This window comes from Tachyglossus aculeatus, chromosome 5 (assembly GCF_015852505.1).
Source record: "Tachyglossus aculeatus isolate mTacAcu1 chromosome 5, mTacAcu1.pri, whole genome shotgun sequence".
NCBI classification, from domain to species: Eukaryota; Metazoa; Chordata; class Mammalia; order Monotremata; family Tachyglossidae; genus Tachyglossus; species Tachyglossus aculeatus.
This window is the reverse complement of record NC_052070.1, coordinates 44,106,493-44,125,705: the sequence shown is the minus strand read 5'-3', so window position 1 is coordinate 44,125,705 and position 19,213 is coordinate 44,106,493. Positions and strand designations below refer to the sequence as shown.

Sequence of the window (19,213 nt, the reverse complement as noted above, 5' to 3'; positions counted from 1 at the left end):
GGCACAATTTGCTTCAGGTTTATGGCAGGTTAGGTTTATTCTTGGCTGTTCTGCTGTGCCACTGGGGGGCAACAACCGGGAGGACAATTTCATGTCGGTTAACTTTGGCTTCTTTTTAAAGTGAGAGGGAACTGAAAAGGCCGTCCTGATTTCAGCAGGCTTGTGCTGAAAGGCTATTTTTAGCAACAACTGGAGGTTCTGTCACTGGGAGCTTCACAACAATCAGCATTCAGGGCATGTGGAGCTAAATCTGGGTGGACGCAAATGAGATCTTCCAAACAGCAGCACGCCTCAGACGCCTTCCGTGTATTTTTACTTGGCCTTTCAGCTTTCCAGAATGTATAATCTAGGCAAAGAGAGTAATTATACCCATTTTTTATCAAATAACTTTCATATTGGGCAAATATAACTGAGAAATTCACCCCACAGGATGACTAGGCTATTTGTTGAGTACTGTTCAGCAGGGGGGTTTTGTCCAGCAAAGAGGAAAATGTGTTTGGGAGGCTTGGTGCAAGGTGTGGTGTATGCTTTTTTTTAATTCATTAATTAATCCTGCATTGCAGCTGAAGGAGCTCATAAATCAATCAGTAGTATTTATTGAGCCCTTAGTGGATGCAGAGAACTATTCTAAGCGCTTGGGCATATGCAGTATAGAGTTGTTATACATGGTTCCACTCTACAGCTCATATTTGTTTGGGTTATTCCTCTGCTAGTGCCCTGCCCCACAATTTCTGACAGTTTCCTTTGTGACCCCCTTCAACTTTCACTCTCCCCTTCTCTTCCTCACACTCCCAGAGCTTCTTTTCTGCTTTTCTTCCTCCTTCACCTCCACTGTCCTCTCAAAATCCCCCTCCACTCCCCACAGCCCAAACAAAATGAACATAAATTTAAAAACCTTAACAGATGCCCTTGAGAGCATTTGGGAAAACATTCCTATGCTTCTGCACACCTAGATTTGTTTTCAATGACCTGTCTTTTGACTTGAGACTCTGCATCTGGAGGACAGGTACCAAGCAATCGGTGGTATTGATTGAACACCTGCTGAGTTTAAATAAGTCCTGCTGCTGGTCTAGAGGAGAGAATACTGCTCCAGGAATCAGGAGTCCTGTCTTCTAGTCTTAGTTCTGCCTGCTGAGGCTGTGCCACCAGGGGTGGAGGTTTACGACTGAAGAAACACCTTGGACATTCCACAAGGTAGGCAAGCCCAACAGGAGTCCTAAAAAAAAAAATAGCTGGCTAGTGTGGGCAACAAAGACCTCAGCTGTTACAGAGGTAACTGCTTACTGAGCCGTGGCAGGGCATCAGCACTCTGCTCTGGTCACTTCACTGGTAAATGGGTCATGCATATAAAGAATGTGTGTGCCTTGCCTTATGCTGCATTCCTGCCCATCTACTCACTCCTGCTAGATTCTAAGCTTATTAAAGGCAGAGGTCATGTCTACATACTCTATTGTACTTTCCCAAATGCTTAGTACAGTGCTCTGCATGCAGTAAGCGCTCAATAAACATCAGTGATTGACTGATCATTGCATTTCATGCCCCAGAGTAAACATAACCAGGAAGTCCAAGAGAGGATGACTGGTGCTCTGCAAAACCACTAGTGCCAGCATCAGTTCCTTCACCCAAGTTCTCAGTCTTCATGTCTCCGGTCAGCGGCTCATCCATCATAATCTCGACAGGAGAGTCTATCACTGAACTAAAGCACTAGCAAATGGCATGTTCCCGGCCTTCAAGGAGCTTACAATGTCATGTCAACCCTATCCTAGTGAATGGGCCCAAGTTTGGCCCACAAAGGATGTTCCAGATCTTGGACCAGCAGTTCCACATTAATAACTATCCTTGGAGGCATCAAGGAGCGCTGAGGAACTGGCTTCTATTTTTTTGTAGTTACAAAATTGCAGGGGCAGATTTCTGTAGAGTTTAAAAGGCCATGACTTGAGATAGCCCAGTGTGTTTGTTCTATTGTACAGTAGTCAAAGCTCACTGTGGGCAGTTAATATTGCTAATAATTATTCTAATAATGAAATTGGTGTTTAAGGTGTACCTCATTAAAGGGCCTCAGTACTGCTGCCCTGAGTCCAAAGAAATGGAGCTTGCACAGTAACTGCCTGTGGTTGAGACTATCAAGATCTAAAAAGACTCTACTTTAAAATGGTATTTAAGTGTTTATGTGCCAGGCACTGTTCTAAGCTCTGGGGTAAATATAAGGTAATCAGGTTGGACACAGTCCATCCATGTCCCACATGCGGCTCACAGTCTAAATCACCATTTTACAGAAGTGGTAACTAAGACACAGAGACACGAAGTGACTTGCCCAAGGTCACATGGAAGAGCCGGAACTAGAACCCAGGTCCTTATATGACTCCCAGACCTATGCTGTAGGCACTAGACCATGGTGCTTCCCTATTTGAATCCCTTGGCCTTTTAATCTGACATGTAACTAGTTGAAAAAATAAAACAAATGTACTTACATGCAGAGCATTAGCCCGGAAGCACATTTTGGTACCTATGTCAAGTGGTCATAGCTAGGTTTCCCTGGAGACCACTAAGCTTCAACCATTGGGCACAAGTTTTAGGTAGTGTACTGCCACACTGTTCAGGGAGATGTCAACTCTCAGCAGCCTCTCTGTGATGTTCTGTTTGTTCCCATACTCTTCCCTTCTTCCTTTCCCTTCTCTCTGCCCTCTTTGCTCTCATGTTGGGGCAGAGGCAAAGAACTGGATGTGACCTGACATGTCAGAAACAGCAAAAGGGGCCTATTTGTAAGCTCACTGTTGTAAGTGTGATGGTCAAACTTGCTTTTGTCCATGTCTTCCAGGGTGCTTTGGAGTGGAGGAAAGGGAATGAACATTGTGCTTGTCAAGGGGGAAGAGAGCCAGCCCTGCTAGCAACACACTTGGTATCCCCTAGGCTAGAGATTACTGTTTCCCTTTCAGGGTCACACCTGGAGAGTTTCCAGGACTCTACCAGTCTCGACTACGGGAGGGAGAATCAAGCAGAGGCATACCCATTCCATTCCTAGCTTGGGTTGTGGCTAGCGAGTGGAAGGAAATCTCCTAAAAGTCAAAACTCTCCTATGCTGGGCAGCAGCAGCATGGGAGTCAAGAGTGGAGACTCAAGTTTACTGCACAGAAAAAGGCAATGGTAAACCGCTTCCATGTTTTTACCAAGAGAACTCTATGGTTACACTACCAGAATGACTGCAGATGGAGGTGGGGTGTTCTGAAAGAGATGTGCCCATGGTGTTGCTATAGGTCAGAGATGACTTGACAGCATAAGCCAAGAGGTTACTGTTAGCTGGGGGCCTCTTGGCTGCCTTTACTGCCTCTGCCTGGGGGAGCAGGGTGACAGAGAAGGAGTGTTGAAAACTGCCCCCCTCCGTTACCCTCCCAGTATAATGTCAGTCAGTCCTATATATTGAGCTCTTACTGCGTGCAGAGCACTGTACTAAACTCTTGGGAGCGTGCAGTATAACAATAAAATAGACACATTCCCTGCTCACAATGAACATTGTCTTCCTGCATCACTACGGCTTTAGGCCCACTCATAGGGGTCTCTTGACCATCTTTGAGCACTCCTAGCAACCGCTAGCAACCACTCCCCTCACTCACCTGCTGCAGGAAAATCAGCTCCCAGTTTCCCAGTTGTGGGAAAATAATAAAGAATTATTAGAGAAGCAGCATGGCTTGGTGGAAAGAGCACGGGCTTGGGAATTAGAGGTTCTGGGTTCTAATTCTGGCTCTACCGTTCATCAGCTGTGTGACTTTGGGCAAGTAATTTAACTTCTCTGTGCCTGTTACCTCATCTGTAAAATGGGGATTAAGACTTTGATCCCCACCTGGGACAACCTGATAAACTTGTATCTCCTCAAGTGCTTAGAACAGTGCTTGGCACATAGTAAGCACTTAACATACCATCATCATTATTATTATTATTCATTCAGTCATATTTCAGCACTTACTGCATCCGGAGCACTGTACTAAGCACTCAGGAGAGTACAATTCAACAATAAATAGACATATTCCCTGCCCACAAGGAGCTCACAGCCTAGAGTCAGGGAGCTATGTCCTTACTCCGTGGCCATGCCACAGGCTAGCTCTGAGAGTACAAAAAGATGTTCTCAGTCATAGTTGAATGTGTTCTATCCTTAAATTAATGTGCTGAAATTATTCTTCAAAACAGGAGTTCACCCAAGAGACATGGTCCCTAAAAGGGGGACAGGTTGCCTCAAGAGAATTAGGAAGCTCTCATCAACAGGAAAGCCCTCCAGGCCTTTGCCAGGCAGGGGCTGTGTACAGACACCCAGAATCGAGGGGTCTTTCTCTCAATGGAAAGGAAAGGGAAAACCAGACTGCCTTGATCCTTGCTCTACCCACAAATTCTTTTCTTAAGTGCCACCCTTGTAAGGTTAATGCATAACTCTGGAGCTCTGTATTGAATGGAAATGCCTTTTGTAGGCCAGTTGCTGGTTGATTTGAGTGCTCCACTTGTTCCAATCCTCCCACAGATGCTCTCCCTTTGATCCCAGAAGTCCAAAGACCTTTTATCTTCAGCCATCCCTGGCCCTTTATTGTGCCCCATCAGAATGCATGTAAATTCAGTGAAGGAGCAGGCTCTGGCTGGCTGCGCTGCCTCTGACAGGCAGCTCCTTGGAGGAGAATTATTCATCTCTCCCTCCTGTTTGCCTGTTTCCCAGGCAGCCCCTGTCTTCCAGGCAGCCCCTGTCTAGGGAGAACATTTAATCCAAACCTGTAGAAAATGTCCCTCTCCTAAGAGTATTAATAAGCACTTGGAGAGGGACTTTCAGTCATTATTACTATTCCCTATTCACAAGCCTGAATGATCTATTAGCATTAATTACTCTTTTAAACAGATGAGGGCACTGGGACTCAGAGTGGCAAAATCCTGCTACGACTTCATTTTTTCAAAAGGGAAGGTCTACTTCAGTCGTTGGACCTTGCTTCCTGCCCTCACTCCCAACCTGAATACCTTATGATTTTCCCTCACTTAGGGAGCTGAGCATTAACCTGACTGCAAACTCCACTAGGCTGTAAACTTCTTGTGGGCAGGGATTGTGCCTGTCAACTCTATTGAATTGTGCTATCCCAAGCTCTTAGTGCAATACTCTGTACGCAGTAAGCATTCAGTTAATACCACTGGAAAGAGCACAGGCCTAGAAGTCAGAAAAATGTGGTTCTAATCCTTGATTTGCCATTTGCCTACTGTGTGACCTGAGACAAGTTACTTAACTTCTCTGTGCCTCAGTCTACTCATCTGTAAAATGAGGATTAAATACCCACTCTTCATCCCCATGTGGAACAGGGATTGTGTCAGACTTGGTTATCATGTCTATATTCCCCTGTGCTTATACAGTTCTTGGCATATAGTAAGCACTTAACAGTCATCGAATGATTGATTAATAATCTTTGGATTTTTGCAAGAGAAGGCCTCACTACCATAAGCTCCTTGGCAGGGCACTCTGCACTCTAAATAGGGCTTCTTGCTACATTATTTCAATGTATTTGGCCCATCCTATAAATGACTTCTGTTCTTTCATATCATTAAAGATTTAGGTGGCATTTCAGATATACACAAGGAAAGAGTATCTAGTGTGTGCTTTTTTTTTTTGCTTCTCTTCATGATTTATGGAAAAAAATCCATACTTTTCTCAGACTTGTTAACAGGGGTCATGGTTTCACAGGAAAAAGGGAGGATGAGACTTCATAGATGAGATACTTTTCTCCTCCCATTCAAAGGAGATCCTAGATATCTCAGTTCAGAAAGCTTTGTTCAGTACTAATATCATAAATAGCTGTAGTTGCTTTTGCAGTTTCCAACCAAGGAAAGCCATGACATCTGCATGCTAGGATTTAAAGAAAGACACTGTGTCCTCACAGTATTCTCCAGCTAAGCCCATTTTGTAACTAAATATTCTCGGCAGGACTTGATATTCACTAGGGATATAGTGAGCAGGGTCATCATTCTGTTAGAAACTTGGAATCGAGCTTTGGTGTCCTGTTGTGTGCCTCATTCATTCTTTCAAAAGCCTCAGATGATACTTTAGTTCATGCTACAGTAAACAAGAATAGGAACATCTCTTCAGCTTCTGAGGAGCAGCATGGCGTATTGGATAGAGCACGGGCCTGGGAGTCAAAAAGTCATGAGCTCTAATCCCGGCTCCACCACTGATCTGCTGTGTGGCCTTGGGTAAGCTACTGCACTTATCTGGGCCTCAGTTACCTCATCTGTAAAATGGGGATGAAGAAAGTGAGCCCTATGTGGGACAGGGACTATGTCCAACCCAATGTGCTTGTATCCACCCAGTGTTTAGAACAGTGCCTGGCACAGTGTGAGTGCTTAACAAATACCATAATTATTATTATTATTACTTTTACCAGCAATGAGAACAGTGCTTGGCATATAGTAAGTGCTTTATAAATATCATTATTATTATTATTGTCACCCTCCATTTTTCGTTTGCAAATCTTGATGCTAAATTAATAGGAGACCATATTGCTCAGCTTCCAGATTTTGAGATTGCACTGTCTTCCTCTCTCATGTGCCTCTTTTTCCCCTGCAGGTGTCACCATGAAGTTAATGGATGAGGTAGCTGGAATTGTGGCTGCTCGCCACTGCAAGACCAACATTGTTACAGCTTCTGTGGATGCCATTAACTTTCATGACAAGATCAAAAAAGGTAACAAAACCATGAGGATGGAAGCTAAAGCGATGGGTCACTCTCTGGGTGATTATGTCTGCCGTAGCCAGTGTTTTGCTTAAATACAACTTCCACTTTGTGGAATTCCCAAGCAATGGGGTGAAGACCTTATCTGACATTCAGTACAAGGGAGCAGGTTGTGTGGCAAGAAATGAAAGCTCTGGTTTTCTACTTGGGAGTGGAGGTCCTTACCTTATGAGATTGGTCTCTGATGTTTTGATTACTTTAGCCAAAATAATGATGGCCTTTAAACCACTGAAAACTAAAGATCAGTACAAACCCATCTTCTATTAAGTAGTCTTGTGGCTGAAACTCATTTTTATCTTCACCACAAATAATAGTATTGGTTCTCTGGTCTTCTTAGTAGTCAGACAAAACATCATTTCCAGTAGTAATGGATTAGGCATGTTCCAGAAAACTATAAAGTTCATTACTGAAATGTTGGCTGAATTCAGTCTGTAAACCAAAAAGACACTCTGGTCAGTCATTCCTGAAAAGAACACTTAAGACAGCTTCTCCTGACACATGATAGTCTTTGCTATCATGAAAATACTATGCAAGCAATTGTGATTCATCCGCTATACCTAAATAGTGTGAGTGGCTATTGGTTTTAGGTTCAGGAGGCTCTTTCCGTGGTTGATTCCCGCTTATTTTGTCACACATTATTGCTTACCTGAAAATTTAAAACTTTCCTCATCTTGACTTATGGTAATTTATACTTGGGTTGTTTGCATGTAGATACTGGACATAAGTATTAAGTAAGCCTGGTATTGACTCCTTAATAATAATAATGATTATAATAATAATTATAGTATTTGTTGATCACTTACTTTGTGCCAGGCACTGATCTAAGCACTGGGGTGGATACAAGCTAATCAGGTTGGACACAGTCCCTGTCCAAAACATGGGGCTCACAGTCTCAAACCCCATTTTACAGATGAGGCAACTGAGCACAGTAAAGTGACTTACTCAAGGTTATACAGCAGATAAGTGGGGGAGCCAGAATTAGAACCCATGACCTTCTGACTCCCAGGCCCATGCTCTAGCCACTACACCATGCCATAAATGGATTAAGATTAAAATTCACCTCTTTGGCAGTGACTTTCTTAACAGATAGGCCCCCTTCAGTGGCGATAATATATGAAGAGAAAAGAAAGCTTAACTTATATCGTGTCACTTGGCTTGAAGACAACTTGAAGACAAATGAAACTTTGCCGCAGATATCATGAAACACAATTCCAAACCAGATCAATACTATTTTTTAACCTGCCCAGACAGTTTCGGGACTGCAGATCTGGCCTCGAAGCAAGATTTTTCTCTGCTGGAACTTTAGCTCTGTCTTGTTCTTTCTTCCCTGATTTATTGAAATAACCATCGACAACTTAAGCAGGCACAAATTCGTATATGGACGCCAGGCCTCGCTTTCCTGCTCAAAACAGCCCAAGTGCTGAGAAAATGTTTTGTTTTCTCTCCACGATTTGGTTTGCAGCAACTAAGAATTTGGAAACGAATTGGATGGCAGCCCCAAAGTAATAGCCTTTTTAAGTGGGACAGTTTGCGCGAGTGAGTAAAATGGTACCTTGAGGGTTCTTTCTCCTATTCTGGATGAACATTTGCCCAGTTCCTATTTTAAGCATTAAACATAAATATTTCTCGAAGATCCAAACTATTACTGTAATGTTGGAATTTGCTTATCTTTGTTATATGACTTTTCATTTAGCAAAGTAGTTTCTGTAGTTACTAAGGAGAGAGATCTAAAAGTCCACCCATCCAAATGAAAAGGATTTGTGTTTTGTGGCTTTATTGAACAGTCAACCAATCATTTGTATTTATTGAGCGCTTACAATGTGCTTGGGAGAGTACAGTGCAACAGAATTGGTAGAAAGTGTTCCCTGCCCATAAGGAACGCAGAGAAACTAAACACAAAAATGAAGGAAGATACAATCTTTGCTAGAAGTGAGGAAGCCATTTCAGGAAATCCCACAGTCTCCATCCTTAACCATTTGATTGGAGTTAATGTTTAAGGGAAAGTTCACAAGCTCTTGAAGGTTCCAAGTTACACAGAGCTAATTAGGAGAGATTATTTTTTGAAGGAAAAGCATGAATTACAGCCTTGTACTGCCCTTTCTCCAGAGATTAATTTAGCAATCCAGATGGCAGCAGGGATCTTCTTGCATAAGAAACTTCTCTTGGACAAAGGTATTTACATTATCAGTGTGGGAAAAAAATGATCTTAATTTCAAAATGTGAGTCAATCTTTCCTTCTTCAGAGAACCAGCTTTTCTCAGTAAGGCTGCCTGAATTCCTGCCAAGCAAGGATTGTGTCCAGATGTGGCCCAATTACTACATTATTATGTAGCAATAATAATAATAGAAATGATGGTATTTATTAAGCACTTACTACATGTGCCAAGCACTGTACTAATTGCTGGGGTAGATATCAGCTAATCAGTGTGGACACAGGTCCCTATCTTACCAGGGGCTCACAATCTAAAAGGGAGGGAGAAGAACTCTCTGAATCCCCCTTTACATATGAGGAAACTTAGGTCCAGAGAAGTTGAGTGGTTTGCCCATGGATGCAGAGTTGATGCTAGAACCTGGGTGTCCTGACTTCCGGTCCTGCGTTCTTTCCATTAGGCCACCATGGAGATGCAGAGTGGCTTAATGGATAGAGCATGGGCCAGGGAGTCAGAAGGACCTGAGTTCTAATCCTGGGTCCTGCCACCTGTCTGCTGTGTGACCTTGGGCAAGTTCCTTAACTTCTCTGGTCCTCAGTTACCTATCTGTAAAATGGGGATTAAGAGTGTGAGCCCCAAGTGGGACAGGGCATGTGTCAACCTGATTACACATCGTAAGCACTTAACAAGTACCATAATAATAATAATGATAATTATTATTATTAACTAGTATTCTAATTGCCCCAGTGAACCCTTAATCCTCAAGTGGCTATGCTACAAGACAGCCCCTAAAAAGATGAAACAGAATCTTTCCTTAGATCAAACTACTCAAGTTCTCACTTATGGTCCTATAGTAGCTTGTAGCCTCCTGTGTGGTGGCTGTTTTTAATTTTGGAGTGGTAGAATTGGAGTGGTGTTCAAATTCTATGGACAGTTACTCCTCCCCCACTTTCAAAGCCTTATTGAAGGTACATCTCCTCCCAAAGGTCTTCCCAGACTAAACCCTGCTTTTCCTCATCTCTCACTCCCTTCTACACCTCCCTGACTTGCTCCCTTTGTTCTTTCCCCCTCCCGGCCCCACAGCACTTATGAACATATCTGTAATTTTATTTGTTTGTATTGATGTATGTCTCCCCACCTTTAGACTGTAAACTCGTCGTGGGCAGTGTTTATTGTTATATTGTACTTTCCCAAGTGCTTACTACAGTGCTCCACACACAGTAAGTGCTCAATAAATGTGATTGAATGAATTAATGAATGAATAGAATAACTGGTCAAGTGCCGTGAAGCAAAATCAAATCTCTAAGCTTTCGATTTTAGGTTTGTGACATCACATTCGTAAAACAAGGCATGCGGGGAAGGGGTGAGGCACTTCCTTGGAGCATGCACAAAGACAGTTTCATAATCCCCTAATGCTTGTGCTTTAAACTCCAAAACCCAATTTTCAGAGCAGTTGCACTGGTCTCCTACACACCCTGGACCTCAACTCATCCACTGGTAACTCTAGTCCTCGAAGGCTGCCATTTTCCTAGTGGTTTTACTCCATGCATTTTGGTCTTGGGCCACCTTAGAAATGCATTTGGTTATCCCCAGGATAACAGTATTCATGAACTGTAAGCCCTTTGTGGGGAGGGAACATGTCCCAGGGTTCTATTGTTCTTTCCCAAGTTTTTAGTACAGTGCACTGCAGCGTAATGCGTGTTCCAATACCATTACAACTAACAGCATGATTGTGTCTGTTTCTCTAGGGGTTGCCATGTTTTTCTAAAGAAATGGGAAATAATACAGTTTTGCTGAAACCGAAGAAGTAGGCACGGAGCCTTGGCTAGGCACTGTGATTTTCTGTGGAATCACCTGTCGAAGGCATTTTAGATACTGGCACAACTTATTCAGTGTATTTCCAGTGGCATGTCAGAGTGTGAGGTAGTTTTTGTTCCTCTCAATTTTCTCCTTTGAGTTATTTCTATGCCTAAAAGGCTACATGAATCCATTTTGATTGAAAGAAATGGAAGCAGTTTGGTCCCTCATGTCTCAGTTCTTAGGAGTGTGCTGAGGCCCTCCTGTTCTAGGAGTGAATCAGTGACCTCTTTTCGTGAAGTGTAGCAGAGCAGGGAAGGAAAGCCTGCTCCAGTATTGTCCTATTAGACCATTTCTTGACAAAACCTGCTTTGCTGTTTTAGAGCATGGAAGGGAATGTGTCTACATGTGCAGCAGTATTTGGGTTTAGTGCTGCATGCAATGAAACAATGAAGGACATTTTCTTTTCCTGTGGAGATGAGCTGTTCTCTAACAGCCACCTTTAATTTTTTTGGTTTGGAGTTCATTCTTAGTTTTGAATTGTGTATATACCAAATCAGTATAAATATTAGTAATATTAATTTTTTATTTTTAGTTTTTATGGCATTTGTTAAGCACTTACTATGTGCCAGTCACTGTTCTAAGCACTGGGGTAGATACAAGCTAATCAGGTTAGACACAGTCAGTGTCCCACATGGGACTGAGTCTTCATCTCCATTTTACAGATGAGGGAACTGAGGCACAGAGAAGTTAAGTGACTTGCCCAAGATCACACAACAGACAAGTGGCGGAGCCGGTATTAGAACCCAGGTCCTTCTGACTCCCAGGTCCGGGCTCTATCCACTAGACCACGATGCTTCTCAGACCGTGGAATTCTCAGATTCTTCTTCTTCTCAAATTCTATTCCTCTCAAATTGTGGTATTTGTTATACATTTATAAGTGCAAAGCATTTATTAAGCACTGGGGTAGAGACAAGTTAAGTCAGTCACAGTCCCTGTTCCACATGAGGCTCACAATCTAAATGGAAAGAACAGGTATTGAATTCCAATTTTATAGATAAGGAAACTGAGGCTCAGAGAAAATAAGTTACCCAAGATCCCACAGGAGGCAAGTGTTTTTTCTCCCCAAATCCAACCTTTCTTAGTTCAGAACTAATGTTAAGTTGGGTAATTCTTTGGGAGATTGCAGAGGTACATTCCAGAGAAAGCCTTCGATAAATAATGAAGAATTGGAATTTTTCCAAATGTAAGGGGTTTTTAATATACCACAGGAGCATTATATCTTATAATAATGTAATACGTTTCTCACTGAACCTCAGACATCATAATCAACATCCCTGGGAGGTAGATAATGGGTTCTTCTTCCGAATCTGTAGGAGGAGGAAGGAAATTAAGGCATGAAAAAGATAAATGACTTACCTGGGGCCATTTATGAGCTATTGAACGACCCAGAAATAGAACATACGTTTTCCTGATTCTGAGCCCTAGATTCCAGTCATTAGAAAGCATCGTTGTGATTGTCAACAGGATTTATTAATCATCTAGTTGTGCAGAGCACCATAATAGCGTAAGGAGTTAGAAAACAATCGCTGTGGTCTCTGCCTCAGAAGTGCTTACAATCAAATGGGGAAAATAGAACAAACACAGAAATGCCAAAAAGTAGGTGTTAAGTGCCCAAGGTCTAAAACAAAAGTGTAAATATCCAAAATACATACCTGGGATTTTAAGAATGATACAGAAATCCTGGGATGATGGTGTGACTGAGGTCAAGGGAAGGGGCAGTACTGCTTGTTTAGTAGTTTTTAAGTAGTTTTGTTTAAGAAAATATGGTAATTAAATACTCTTTTGTTTGAGATGGCTTGGCATGGCTAAATCCTACAGCTTCAGGACTTGGAGATATATATCAAAGTTGAAAAGTGGCAGGTACAAGACAACAAAAGAAAATACCTCTTTTCAGAAACACCATGGCCTAGTGGAAAGAACATGACCCTGGGTTCTAATCCAGGCTCTATCACTTTGCTGTTGCATAACCTTGGGCACACTCACAACTTTTCTGTTCCTCAGTTTCCTCATCTGTCAAATGGGGAATGAAATGCCTGTTCTCTCTCCTATTCAGACTTTGAACTTCATGTGGGACAAGGACTGTCTCCGGCCTGATTAACTTGTATCTGTCCCAGTGCTTAGAACAGTGCTTAACACATAGTAAGCACTTAACAAATACCATAATAATTAATAATGATTCAGAGCAGGGGGTATACAAATGAAATTTGAAACCACAGGAAGTTGTGGAAGCAGAAATATCAAAAAGTAGAAGAAAAACTTGATGGCCATAATGAATTTCTGGAAGGAGAAAGGAGGATTTTAGAAGGTTCATTTTTAACCGTCTGGATGATTGTCTTGGAAAGAACCCATAATAATAATAATAATAATAATAATAATGTTGGTATTTGTTAAGCCCTTACTATGTGCAAAGCACTGTTCTAAGCACTGGGGGAATACAAGGAGATGAGGTTGTCCCATGTGGGGCTCACAGTCTTAATCCCCATTTTACAGATGAGGGAACTGAGGCACAGAGAAGTGAAATGACTTGCCCAAGGTCACACAGCAGACATGTGGGGGAGGTGGGATTCAAACCCATGACCTGTGACTCCCAAGCCCGCGCTCTTTCCACTGATGATGATGATGATGATGAGCCACGCTGCTTCTCTTTGAGCCATGCCACTTCTCTTATCATTCTTCCAAGCATCCTTTGGAGCCACTATCAAAGACCGAATTGAGGCAATGCTTATTTGCTTTCTGCTTCAACCAGTCCACTCAATTTATAAATAAAGGAATCAGAAGAGCTGTGTCGTGCCATCTCCAGAAAGAAAGTGTTTTAGTGTTCATTCTTCACCGATTGCTGTAATCATGATCAGTCAGCAAAATAGCAATACCAAAGTACTTGGCATCGATTAGGTGTTTAGCGACTCATTCACCAGAGACAGTAAGCAAGAAATGATCCACTCCCTCTATCCCTCAAATGGTCAAAATTAGCCCAAAATCTATTTGGAATGTCATCTATGAACTTGTCTGACCCCGATTTTCCAAATGGGGGAAAAAAATCAACACACCTCAACTCTCTAGTCTTTGACTTTCCTTCTATACTGTAAGCTCCTCGTGGACAGGGAACATATCTTCCAACTCTTTGTTATATTGTCACTACCAAGTGCTTAGTACAGTGCTCTGCACACAGTAAGTGCTCAATAAATAAGATTGATTCCCTCTGCTAAAGCAGTGCATCCTCCAAAGCTACAGAGGGGAAAGCCAGCTCCTTCTGGTCCCACTCTGATCCTCCAAGTGAATACCTATCAAATGGACAATTACTGATTACAAGTGGACTTTGCTATCTTGCTTATCCTCCAGCACAATTCTGAGGGCCAGGTTATTAGGTTCGTAGTAAGAGACCTTGACGGCAGTTACCCTGCTGAAACTTCAATGGCTTTCAGAGACCACCAGCCACCCTGCCCGAGACACACCTCCAAATTACTTGCCATTGTCTGAGTATGTGCCCTTTGCACAAACAGAAGGGTACACAATATCCTTCCCTCCCCGATGTAAATATGGAACAATCTAGTTGTGCACAAACCAGTCAGAATCAGGAGTCCCACATTGGCCATTTGTCACACCTGCATCCCTAAGTGACTTTCACAATAAATGGCCTCTTCTTTGAGTACAATGGACAGCTATATAATAATAATAACAATAATAATAATAATAATAATGATAGTAATAATAATGGCATTTATTAAGCATTTACTATGTGCAAAGCACTGGTCTAAGCACTGGGATAATAATGGCATTTATTAAGCGGTTACTATGTGTAAAGCACTGTTCTAAGCGCTGGGGAGGTTACAAGGTATTCAGGTTGTCCCACAGGGGCTCACAGTCTTAATCCCCATTTTACAGATGAGGGAACTGAGGCACAGAGAAGTTAAGCCCAAAGTCACACAGCTGACAAGTGGTGGAGCTGGGATTTGAACCCATGAGCTCTGACTCCAAAGCCTGTGCTCTTTCCACTGAGCCACGCTGCTTCTCATAATAACAGTAATGGTATTTGTTAAGCACTTATTATGTGCAAAGCACTATTCTAAGCGCTGGGGGGATACAAGGTGATCAGGTTTTCCCACGTGGGGCTCACAGTCTTAATCCCCATTTTACAGGTGAGGGAACTGAGGCACAGAGAAGTTAAGTGACTTGCCCAAAGTCACACAGCTGACAAGTGGTGGAGCCAGGATTAGAACCCATGACCTCTGACTCCCATGCCCGTGCTTTTCCACTAAATCTGACTATTGGGGTGACTATCATTTTCTACACATTTTATTCTAAATTTAGTAATAAATAGGAATGTTGCTGTGAAACAATTCCTGGCCTCAGTTGTTTCTAGCTACCACCCATACTGTATCATTCTTCTTTTTCTTGTCAAGTCCCTTTAAGGGAAATAAGTGAAGCTGAAAAAAATGTAAATTTTTCGTAGAGGTCATTTGAACTTCTTTTCACTTCTCTTAGTTGAAATGTTAAGAAAGCTTTGCTCTCTCTGAAATTGCAAAAAAAAAGATGGGAAAAGTGTTGAATATGGTTAAATGGCTTTTGAAGGTTCTGGTGAAAAAATATTTATAGAAGTTTTCCCTAGACTAAGCAACTCTGTATAGTCTGAAAAACAGAAAATTTCTACTTCAGTAAACTGTAAGAAGCCAGTGGCATGACAATGTTTTAATAACTTTCTTGGTACCTTTCATACCTCAATTATCTTAGTATCTTAGAAAACATCCTAAACATTTTTCCAAGTGACATGCATATTTAATTCAGCCTGCATAACATACAGCTTCAGTTGAGGGTCAGTGAAGGGTAAATTCTACTACTGTTCATTTCTCTTCCTACATCCTCCTGGCATATTGTTGAAAGCCTAGCCATTGCTGTATCAGGAGAAATGCCCATCTGGTTGATGTATCTAATCTGGATCACATTCAAGATTTGCACAGTTGCCATCTCCTCATATGTTGTCACCCCATGTTTAAAAATTAGTTTTAAAAATCAGTCATAATTTTGACTCCATTTCATAAAACACCATGACTTTCTCCCTTACTGCATACCACCCAATTTTCAGCACCTGCAGCAATGACCTCCACTTGTGCACTACTCACGCCAAATATATTGTGGTATGTTTTAGGATTTTGCATAAAATTGCCCAAACCCCTCTATTAATCACAAATCTCATGCTCATTTAGAAGGCTTCATGGTATAGGAGAAAGAGCCCTGGGTTGGAAATCAGAAAAGCCCAGGATTCTAATCCCATAGACACCACTGATGTGCCGCATGACCCTGGCCAAGTGGGTCTCATTTTCTTGAAGTGAAAAATAGGAATAATAATTTGGATTTGGGAGAAAGAGTGAAGTGCTTTGAAAAATAAAAATGCTATCTATATAAATGTAGGAGTTTATGAAATGTAATGTAGTCACCATTGGAACAATATGGCAGACTAAGGCAATTTCTGAAGTACAGTGAAAATGATGTAAAAGGCGTTGTAGACAAACATTGTATGGTGGTGCATTTCTGCTGTTTCCTTGGACTTTCAAAAATTATACATCAGCCTGAACTAATTAAGCAATCAGTGATATTGAGCATATACTGTGTGCAAAACACTGTATTAAGCACTTTGGGAGAATACTGTAAAACAGAGTTGGTAGATGGGTTCCATGCCCACAGGAAGCTTAGTCAGGGGACCCTGCTTCTTTCAGAATTGAGGATATGCCACTACACTGCAAGGGCCGTATTCTTTTTCTGGTCACTCAGCATGGCTTAGTGGCAAGAGCACGGGCTTGGGAGTCAGAAGATGTGAGTTCTAATCCTGACTCTGTCACTTGTCTGCTGTGTGACCTTGGGCAAGTCACTTAACTTCTCTGTGCCTCAGTTAACCTCATCAGTAAAATGGGGATTAAGACTGTGAGCCCTATGTGGGACAACCTATTACCTTGTTTCTACCCCAGGACTTAGAACAGTGCTTGGCACACAGTAAGCACTTAACAAATAGTATAATTATCATTATTATAGGCTAAACATTTATGGGTCAGGTCTTCTCAGATACAAGGAAGCAGATGTGGTGCTAATATCTGATGAATTGGGCTAATCTGGACAACCAACCTGAATGATTTAGTCCTCTGAATCACACCCTGTTGGTGGGATTGGCAATGGTTTTGAAGAAATGTCATATTAAAACCCTCTGGCTATCCAGCTTCCATGTGTCCCTAAAACTTCAGGGATCCGAACTAAATATCTGGGAAATATCCAGGTTGGCATGCCCTAGTATAAAGACCCAGGTTGGAGAGACACCATTCTTTGAAGAGTGTAGGAAACTACATTTTGTACTAGAATTAATCTCCCACTTCTACGGGAAAAACTGGAAAAAAACCAGTAGCCCAATCTATTGCAAAGAATGGAATACTGCAGATAGAGAAGCAGAGTGGCTTAGTGGAAATAGCCTGGGCCTTGGAGTCAGAGGACTTGGGGATTCTAATCCCGGCTCTGCCACTTGTCTACCATGTGACCTTGGTCAAGTCATTTAATACCACTGTGCCTCAGTTACCTCCTATGTAAAATGAGGATTAAAACTGCAAGTCCCATGTGGGATGAGGACTGTGTCCAACTAATTATCTTGTATCTACGCCAGTGCTAAGTTTGGTGCCTGGCACATAGTAAATGCATAACAAATACCATTAAAAAAAAAATGCATTCCTCTGAGAGGGACCCTTTAAAGTACTGTCTTTTTTTTTTTGCAGTCAAGTGGACCTCACTGAATTATTTCACCTTCCATGTTGTCCACAGTGGGAAATTAACGGTATAACCAATAAGGGTGTGTAGTTCTAACAATTCCCTAGAACAGGAAGATACTCCATTTATTGTGTTTACCATATTTGATTAGGCATCTAACTGATTTACTTAATAATTGATTGGCACAATCCACCCTAAGTCGAACCTTGAAATAAAACTGTCCTACCCAGTCAGTCAGAAGCTCTTTTTTGGCATCAGCAGAATAGAACAGCAGGTATTGACATTCCAGAATCATGACGGATCAAATTAAATGATTTCCGCCTGCTGTCAGTAAGCGTACTTACCTTCAGGAAATCCACCTGGTCCCTATCCCTTTGCATTCTGAGTGCCAGCCTCTTGGCAAATGCCACCATCTGAATTCATCTGGGAAATGTTTAGAGTTAGAATGTTATAAAGGCTCCTGGAAGATTGTTCCTGCTTTTAATAGGGTCCTGCACTATACCTGTGGGTTTGGGATGGAAGGGAAGGAGAAACTAAGCAATTATAAATGGTTTTCTTCTGTCTCAAGCATCCAGGAAATATCCATACAATATTTCTGCTCCTGACTTTTAGTTGATATCAAGGGTCTTAGAATTCCATCAAGTTTCAAGAGTGTGTCATTTAAGAGCACCCTGAATTTTAACTGAAAATGAAATCATTGAGAAGGATTGAGACAAGGAAGCAAAAGTGAAAAAATTACCTGGCATCTCAAACATGTCAGGTGTAATAATAATAATGGTACTTGTTAAGCGCTTACTATGTGACAAGCACTGTTCTAAGCACTGAGGTAAATGGAAGTTAATCAGGTTGGACATAGTCCCTGTCCCACATGGAGCTCATATTCTTAATCTCCATTTTACAGATGAGGTAACTGAGGCACAGAGAAGTTAAGTGACTTGCCCGAGGTCACACGACAGACAGACAGGTGGCCGAGCTGGGATTAGATCCCAGGTCCTTCTGACTCCCAGGCCCCTGCTCTATCCACTAAGCCACACTGCTTCTCCAGGGCATTCAGTTTGAAGGTGATGCTTGTAATGGTGAGTCCACAGCTGTGGGTGGAAGGCTCAGGAATATAGATCTCACATGGGCCTTTACAGCCACACATGCATCCGTAGGCGAATTTCACAGTCAGAGCAATCTTCAAGTTTAAAGGACAAATATCTCAATATCACTAAAGACATTATATGGCCCTGTTCATCAACCAACCAGTCGTATTTATTGAGTGCTTACTATGGGCAGAGCACTCTTTTAAACACTTGGGAGAGCACAGTAATAAAACAGAATTAGCAGACACTTTCCCTGCCTACAACAAGCTTACAGTTTAGAGGGGGAGACTGGCATTAGTATGAATATATCATCACTAGAGAGAAGATGGCACCAGTCTCATCACAAACAAGGAGGAAATCCAAAGAAGATGGCAGGAACATTTCACTTTTCTCCTCAAATTGTCTTCTGCTCTTAAAGATGAGGTTTTGGAAAATTTGTGGAGGAAGTCACTTCAGCAGTCAGCCATGAAACATGGAAAAAGACCTGGCCCCAAGACATACCTGCTGAGATCTATGAACATGGAATGGACACCCTGCTTAAAGACTTACACAAAATTTTCCTCAGCATTCCAATAACTAAGGAAATTCCACAGGATCTTAAAGTTATCTTTATCATCACCATCTTGAAGAAG

The 19,213-nt window shown here is 42.0% G+C and overlaps 1 protein-coding gene and 1 non-coding gene across 3 annotated transcripts in view; both read left to right on the top strand.

Moving 5' to 3' along the window:
* Positions 1 to 19,213, top strand: part of ACOT7 (acyl-CoA thioesterase 7) — a 159,825-nt gene that overhangs the window by 79,919 nt on the left and 60,693 nt on the right. For both annotated transcript variants that reach the window (XM_038746445.1, XM_038746444.1), the window contains one exon: positions 6,581 to 6,697. In XM_038746445.1, coding sequence (XP_038602373.1) covers positions 6,581 to 6,697 — 117 coding nt within the window. The remainder of the gene's footprint in view (positions 1 to 6,580; positions 6,698 to 19,213) is intronic.
* On the top strand, positions 2,927 to 3,064 carry LOC119929241. The gene has a single exon (XR_005451374.1). It is a non-coding gene; the product is annotated as a small nucleolar RNA SNORA7 (small nucleolar RNA).